This window comes from Symphodus melops, assembly GCF_947650265.1.
Source record: "Symphodus melops genome assembly, contig: scaffold_232, whole genome shotgun sequence".
Taxonomy (NCBI): Eukaryota; Metazoa; Chordata; class Actinopteri; order Labriformes; family Labridae; genus Symphodus; species Symphodus melops.
The window spans coordinates 1-7,500 of NW_027636760.1; the positions used below are offsets into that span (position 1 = coordinate 1).

Consider the following 7,500-nt stretch of genomic DNA (forward strand, 5'->3'; position numbering starts at 1 on the left):
GCAGAAAACAAACAACCTTAAAGACACGTGAAACATTTAGAACACAGCAGAACTCATTTGTTTTAGAAAAGGAAACTTTGAGGGTGAATCAGTCAGGACCACCATGACGGCTCTCAGGTGTGTCAGCATCTCCACAGAGTGTTTGCTCAGCCCTGAAAGCTGAATGACAGGTGTGTGTGTGTGTGTGTGTGTGTGAGAGTGTGAGTGTGTGTGTGAGAGTGTGTGTGTGTGTGTGTGTGAGTGTGTGTGTGTGTGTGTGTGAGTGTGTGTGTGTGTGTGTGTGTGTGTGTAGAGGAGTGACGAGGCTCACTCAGAGGTGAAAAGGTGGATTTGAGGGAGGAGTGAAAAGGCGTCGGATTGTTTTCACAAGTCATTAACGACTTTATATTTCCTCTCCTCTTTGTTTGTGGTGATTATTTATCTGTTTACGTGATGACAGGCTCAGAATGAACCTTCAGCTTCTAAACTTAGCTTTAAGACTCGCCGTTTATTAAAGGACGGATTGAAAGTTAAAGGTCACATGACCTCCTCTTCTTCAGGTGAAATCAGTGTCCTCGCTCCTCTTCATCATGTGTGTGAAGTGTGTTGTTGTAAATCCACTCTGATCCTGTATTTGATCATGTCTATAAACCCCTCTATTTCAGCCCTGCTCAGAACAGGCTGTTTCTGTGTCTGTAGCTTTAAATATGTAAATGAGCTGTGTCTGACCACGCCCCCTCTCTGGAAGGGCTCGGGTGTACTCGCTGCTTTCTGGCTCCATGTCCTATTGTTTACGGTGAGAAGGCAGACTCAGAGGGCAGAACAAACACCTAGCTGTGGGAGTGTCACCCACCTGGGGGAGGGGCTACTGCCCTTTGTGATGTCATGAAGGGAACATCTCCAAACAGCCTGTTTGAGAACACATTTTCGGAGACGTGGAGCAGGCAAACTTTAAAGTATTCATCTTTATCTTCATGTATTTGTGATCTCTAACATGCTAAACGTCTGAAGCTGTGACACACAGCGCCCCCTACAGGCCGGCTAACCAGGACAAGGACGGCCAATCAGCCGAGGCTGAAGTCCTATTTACAGTAAGTGTACTTTAATGTCACGATGAAGACGTGTTGTCCCTGACAACAGGTCAACAGCCTTAACGTGGATTACATTTACTCGCCATCCTCTGCAATGACCCTTTTATTCACAGCGTTAGCCCAACAACCCAAAGTCCAACAGGCGGGTCGCGTCCAAAACCGCTGAAGTAGGCGTTGGGGTTTGTGTGGTGGGAGTGTTGAAGGAAGCAGCAGTGACCTCCGTCGTCCAATCAGGCGTCATCATGGGTATAAAGTCCAGTGAGCAACGTTAGCACCAGCGCTAGTTTGGTTACGTCTGCCACCGACCTCTAACCTCATGTAGACTACAGTGACAGCGTCGCACGATGACATCACACGGAGGAGAGCCACAGCGTGACATCACGAGAACAACACGCTGTTTTCACCGTCGCCACAGAAACACCTGAAACAGTTTCTGAACATCTTCACTGAGAGCTAAAACGCCGTTCGTGTACGAAAGGTCAGAAGAAGCTACGTTTAAAAAAAATGACCTCCTACGATTGGACGAGGACTTCATGTGTTTAGATTCTGGTCCTGAAAGGTCTGGATTTGTGTGGACCAGAGGAGTGGGCGGTTTTGCATCATGGTTATGATTTGGTCTGTATTATGACCTAACATGTGATTTCCTGTTTTATTTTGTAAACGGTATCTTTCACTTCCTTCATTCTCACCTGTGAGTAAATCCAGGTAACGGCTGTCGGAGCGCGTTCTTCTTCTTCGTCCTCGGAGTCGGAGCACAGACAGAAAACATTCAGAGTGGAATCATGTTTAATCTTCTTTCACATGTCGGGGAGTTCAAACCTTTTACAAAAGTTCATCAGCAGGAAAAACAGAAACCTGGACGTCAAGACAGAATCTGTTCTTTAATGACCCATGTGACCCACCTCCAGATCTGCTCAAGACCACCAAACCACACGCAGCCCCTGGTGGACGTAACCGGGTCACACAGCACATGCTGTATGTTGTTCTGAAGAAGACGACTCTGGACCGGAGCGCGGAGCGGGCACGTGGACTGGACTTCAGGGCTGAAGCCTGCTCGGGGACGGGTTGAAAGAGTGACGCGCCCTCAGTCTAGTCCAGGTCTGGTCTTGGTCTGGTCTTGTCTCTGAGCACTGAGGTCTTGGTCGGGTCTTGGTCCTGTCTCCATGTGGACTGGGTGCCGTCGTGGTCTTGGTGACGTGGGAGAGGAATGAATCCATCAGAAGTCAGACTTTAACGTGGACAGGTGAATTCAAAGACGGAAACGGTTCATGATTGGGCTGAAAGGATTTCTGTTGCCATGGCAACAAACACTTAGTGATCATGATGAGCGGGGAGCGAGCCGGACAGGATGTAGAGGAATGTAAACAGACAGAAATAAAGGGTTAATAAAAGGGGTGACTTTGGCCAGTGTGAAGTTTGACAGAGTCAGTGCTTCTGCTTCCTACTCCTTCTTCTTCTTCTTCTTCTTCTTCTTGAGCTCTGGAGAGCTGTTCCAGTAATAAACAACCTGCAGGGCGATGATGCCGTTACAGGCCGATGATATGACGTACGTGAGCGCCATCAGAGAGTCCCCGGTTTCCTGCAGGAACACACAGCAGCTCAGACATCAGGAAGTGGTGACACGTGAACACGAGCAGGCAGGAACACTCTCTCACCTGCAGCGAGGTGAAGATACGAGCGAGGGATCCAGCAAACAGCAGGAAGACGGAGATGGCCGACAGCTGGCCGGTGTGTCCGTTACTGAAGTTAGAGGCCGCCTGGATCAGCTGACACACACACACACACACACACACACACACACACAGTGTGTTACAGGGTATTTTTTATAGATTTGATGTACGTGTTGGGGCGTGTCTTACCCGGCCGATGATGATGGCGGGCATGTTGGACGCCTGCATGGTGGTGACCACAGACATGGGTGTGATGGGAGACAGGAGGAGGATCAGCAGAGGGAAATACACGACCAGGAAGAGCAGACCTGCACACACACACTGATGAGACGCTGCGTCTAATTCACTTCTATATCCTGAGATAGAAACCCACAGGGGGCGGAGCCTGTTCAGATTATTCTACATTAAACCCCACTGAAGGAAGAACACATTTATGATGATGGTTAAAAGTTAAACTACATGTAACCCGGGGCACAGAACATGTAAATAAAAAAACGTTTAAATTATTATTGTCTGAAAGTAAATTTAAACTCAAATATTTAATTAATCTCAGCGTATCACATTTAAAGTATATTTTTTGATAGCGGAGTTAAAGTCTCACGGGATTTTGTTGACCAATCAGAGCACCCGTGTAGCGTCATTGGCTCCATAAACAGGAAGCAGCGTGACTTCCCGTCAGCTCACAGACAGGAGAGGAGAAGCGGAGAGTTCAAACCGAAAACTTCTACAAACTGTTTTAACTTCTGTTAAACAAAGAGCGGGAAGAAAGATGGCTGACGTTGCGTTGCGTGACAGCTGACGTCAGTCGTTCTCGTTCTGAATACGGAAGTGGTGAGTTGCTGTTGTTTGATTGGCCAGCTGTGAATCATTGAGTTAATTACCTGTCACTTTAACTTTAATGTGTGATGTGTTTTATACACTGTGTGGGGCGTTGTTGGTGAATATATTTAAATATTATATTATATTAAATACAGTATTCTGATTATCTTTAAGCTCTGGCCTTGTTTTATGCAGGCCAGGTTTCCCTTCACCGGGTGGCGAGCTCACAACAACCTGAACCAGGAAACTTTCTACAACGCTGATTGAATGTTCATTTATTTCCCAATACAAACTTCTGTTTTGGTAAAGTCCAAGTCTCCTGAGTTTTATTAAATATAATCAGTTTAAATATTTCTTTCAATTTAGGATTTTCTGATTTCTGTTGCTCATTATAAAATGTTGGTTTGAAGTTTATGCTGAAGACACTTTAAAAGGTAAACGTGTGCTACAGACACACTTCAAACACAGCAGTGTGCTGCTGGTCTCAGATGACACTGTAACACCTGCTGACGCCACCAGATGGCGCTGTGTTTGACGACTCATAGATGAATATTTGGCAGCAGCTGGTCACCGTGAGGCGCTCATGCTCTGGTTTCAGCTCGTCAGTTAAATTTATTAGTTGAAATAAAAAGGTTAAAGTCGACACTCTGAGCTCTGGAAAACTGTGAGCATTTTTCGTCAAACTTTGAATGATTAATCGATCTCTGTCATGGCAGCCTGGACGCATCGTGACCAGGAGAGAAGTCAACACTCTCTCACCTCCTTTCGTTCGCCCTCCATAGTGCTGGATGAGGAAGCCAATGGTGACGGTTTGCAGCATGAGGAAGAGCGCTTCGCCCCACGCACTGGAGAGAGAGAGGCAGCACGCGTTAGCACACAGTGATCACAACATGCACACAGGAAGTGTGTGTGTGTGTGTGTGTGTGTGAGACCTGAAGGGGAACTTGTTGGCGATGCTGTATGCCATGGTTCCTGTAATGGCGAGCAGCTCCAGCAGCACCGTCTTAAAGCTCAGGCCTTCGGCGCTCTTTGCTCCAATCAGCTTCAAGATCTGAGGCAGCTTCACTGTCAACAAAACGGTCATATTTTTTTTTTAAACTAAAACTCAAAGTAAATGCTTAACCAGACTGAATCACACCCCGTCCATATTTATTAGTTTAGTTTGGGACTACATTGAACTTTTTAATGAATCGTCTTCACTTTACTGGAGTTTAGACTGCAGTACTGGTTTTAAACAGCAGGTGTCAGAGTTACAGGCTGCTCCTTTAACTTATCCTACAGTTCACACAGAGACGACAGGTCAAGTGTTTTACCCATCACTGATCCCAGGATGATGCCGATCCCCAAACCTTTGCTCAGCACGATCTTCAGACATGGTACTGAAATAAAAAATACACTTTAAAATAGAAAACATTTGTTTTATGAACATATAAATGTGTGTTTAATCTGTAATGACTGAAATCAACACACACAATGAAAGGAGCCCTCTTCAGACTGCTGTGGAAACATCTGTTTTAAATAAGCGACTCATGTAAAAAAAAACTACATTTCCCACAGACGGGAACAAACAAAACACGCGAGAGTCTGTGAGGAAAATAAAACGATTTAATTTTCCTATGAACTTACTAACATCCCTCATGATCCTCGTAATGTGACACTTATTATTCTACATAAAATAATATAAATAAACCCCTGTTCACCGGAAAGACGTCACACAAAGTGTGAAGCTAACAATTAGCCGTTTTTAGCTCACCGTCCAGGAAGTTGAACTTTAGAAAGAATTCGTCGTAACATGTTTCCGGCATGAAATAAGTTAACAAAATCCCTTTAAAAAGATCCATAAATGACGAGCCTGCATCTGAAACTGCAGCTCCCTCCGCCATTTTGGAGAGTAGGAGTGACGTAGCCGTACAATGTGCAACAGATAAAGAGTCTCACCAGCACAGTGAGCGTGTGTCATGGTGCAAAGGTTCCGCTTTGATATTAACATCAATGTCAATACCATTATTACTCCATGGACTGATACTGATACTATGACTGCACAAAGGTCAACTATTAGTTAAATTAACACACACGTGTTAATTAAGCATTTAAATTAACGGAACTATCATGACTTTTTAAAGGAGTAGGCCTAAATCAAATGTGTAAACATAATTATAGAAAAATGTCAGACTAACTAGTCGTTGGATCCCAAAACAGGTCACAGGGAAAAAAGTGTCCAAAAGTCTGAAGAGCTTTTTCAACACGTTGGATTTCTTCTGTCAGACCTCCAAATTAAATCAACTTTATTGGCTGAAAATTTTTCAGCCAATACACACATCCATTTTTCCTGAAGGACTTAGGATGGATTCTGAAGAGAACAGCTGGTATTTTAAAGTCTGTTTGTCCTTAATTTATTTCTTTATGTAAAACATCTGCTGTTAATGTGGCCCTTTCAAAGATCTGTAGAAGTACAAGAGGCGACCATCCTTTATTTAGATATATTATTACACTGCTGATGGATCGGTTTCTTTCTTCAGGCTCCTCTTTGAATCTAACATGGTGCTCGTGTAAATAAAAGACAGTAAAAACATTGTATTTCTTGTTTTTATTTTAACAGTGCTGAGATTACAGATCAATGATTGACAGAAGCTTAATGATTGACAGAAGCTCAATGACGTCAGAGTTCAGCTGAATTATTCTTGCAGGTGTTTTCCCTGAGCAGTGACTGACAGGTCAGCAGGCGTGACCTTCAGCAGCGTGTCTCCGTCCAGCCACCCGAACACGGGAATCAGACCGTGTTTGAACGAATCAGAGAAGGTGTAGATGTGAACCCTTCGCTCTGCGTCATAAAACGACACCTGACCCTCCCCCACGTCCACGTACACCCCGATGCGCCGGGGCGCAGTCGCCTTCTCCAGGTGAACAGGCGTGTTTGTGCACGCCCACAAGCTGGACGCCTTCCACAGAGTCCAGAAGCCTCTGCTGGGGGACACGCTGGAGTCTTTGTTTCTGAGAGCAGACTGGGACATGACTCCGACCCTCCAGCTGCCGTCACGGGACGCCTCCACCTCCCAGTAGTGTCTCCCTGCGGAGAGGACGCTGTCAGCCAGCACGCACGGCCACCGCCAGGACAAACCCTCACTCTGGGAGGGGGCGGGGGCGTGAGCTCCTGCCTCACACAGCTGCAGACGGTCTGAGGACACGGCGAGCCAGGGGTGACAGGTGCTGACGTCCAACCTGAAGGACACTGAGGTCCGAACAGAAACACGAGGATGAATGATAAACACCTTTTTATTTGAAAGTAGCAACGTGCACTTCTCATACTCTGATTGGACGGGAGCAAAGATTACCTGCAGCGCTCTGAATCCACCTCCACACTGAAACACAGACAGAGACGTCACGCATCCATCACAGTGACGTCATCTCAACACACAGTCTGTAAAGTGGACTCACCTGAGTTGGGGATGTATTTGGGGTTTCCGCGTCCCGTCCTCCACGCTTTCTGTTTGGCGGGCAGCCACGTCATGGACACGGCGTCCTGCTGAGTCACAGAAAAGACGTGTTTGCTTCATGTCTCAGTTCACACGTCTAAAACACGCAACTCAATATTCAGTGTTTTCATTCAAACTGCATTAAAGGAGCAGTCTGTAACTCTGCCCCCTAGTGGTCAAATCTGCTTTAAAATCTCTATCAACTGATGTAGAAGTAATGACACACACACACACACACACACACACACACACACACACACACACACACACACACACACACACACACCTGAGTATCCTCTGCTAACAGGGACCAGGTCACAAACTCCAACAGAGGAAGGATGGCCGCCATCCTCGACTTGTTGGATCCACCCGGGTACAGCAGCTTCTTCAGCTCGTCATCAGACACACCGTTAGCCTGGACACACACACACACGAACACACACACACACACACACACACACACACACA

The 7,500-nt window shown here is 46.0% G+C and overlaps 2 protein-coding genes and 1 long non-coding RNA gene across 4 annotated transcripts in view; 1 reads left to right on the forward strand and 2 right to left on the reverse strand.

The window, feature by feature from the left end:
- The first annotated feature begins 522 nt into the window (after positions 1–522).
- LOC306819085 lies at positions 523–1,649 on the forward strand. The gene is made up of 3 exons (XR_013778485.1): positions 523–1,070; positions 1,184–1,316; positions 1,393–1,649. It is a non-coding gene; the product is annotated as an uncharacterized lncRNA (long non-coding RNA).
- A 181-nt stretch (positions 1,650–1,830) lies between these two features.
- mpdu1b (mannose-P-dolichol utilization defect 1b) lies at positions 1,831–5,554 on the reverse strand. Its single transcript, XM_079372841.1, has 7 exons — positions 5,313–5,554; positions 4,873–4,938; positions 4,492–4,624; positions 4,319–4,404; positions 2,930–3,048; positions 2,726–2,836; positions 1,831–2,649 (listed from the first exon to the last, which is right to left on the reverse strand). The coding sequence occupies exons 1-7, from the start codon at positions 5,440–5,442 to the stop codon at positions 2,512–2,514; spliced, it is 783 nt and encodes a 260-aa protein (XP_079228967.1). The 5' UTR covers positions 5,443–5,554; the 3' UTR covers positions 1,831–2,511.
- A 573-nt stretch (positions 5,555–6,127) lies between these two features.
- LOC306819088 (E3 ubiquitin-protein ligase TRIM58-like) overlaps positions 6,128–7,500 on the reverse strand; it is a 4,533-nt gene continuing 3,160 nt past the window's right edge. For both annotated transcript variants that reach the window (XM_079372839.1, XM_079372840.1), the window contains 4 exons: positions 7,319–7,447; positions 6,995–7,079; positions 6,892–6,918; positions 6,128–6,788 (listed from right to left, as the gene is read on the reverse strand). In XM_079372839.1, coding sequence (XP_079228965.1) covers positions 6,235–6,788; positions 6,892–6,918; positions 6,995–7,079; positions 7,319–7,447 — 795 coding nt within the window. In that variant the 3' untranslated portion in view covers positions 6,128–6,234. The remainder of the gene's footprint in view (positions 6,789–6,891; positions 6,919–6,994; positions 7,080–7,318; positions 7,448–7,500) is intronic.

Excerpts from the sequence above, each read along its gene's own strand:
- mpdu1b (XM_079372841.1), bottom strand. The coding sequence starts at position 5,442 with ATGGCGGAGGGAGCTGCAGTTTCAGATGCAGGCTCGTCATTTATGGAT. Across the intron at positions 4,939-5,312 it reads AAAGTTCAACTTCCTGGACG|TACCATGTCTGAAGATCGTG; the intron begins GTGAGCTAAAAA and ends TTTTTATTTCAG. Across the intron at positions 4,625-4,872 it reads CATCCTGGGATCAGTGATGG|TGAAGCTGCCTCAGATCTTG; the intron begins GTAAAACACTTG and ends TTTTGTTGACAG.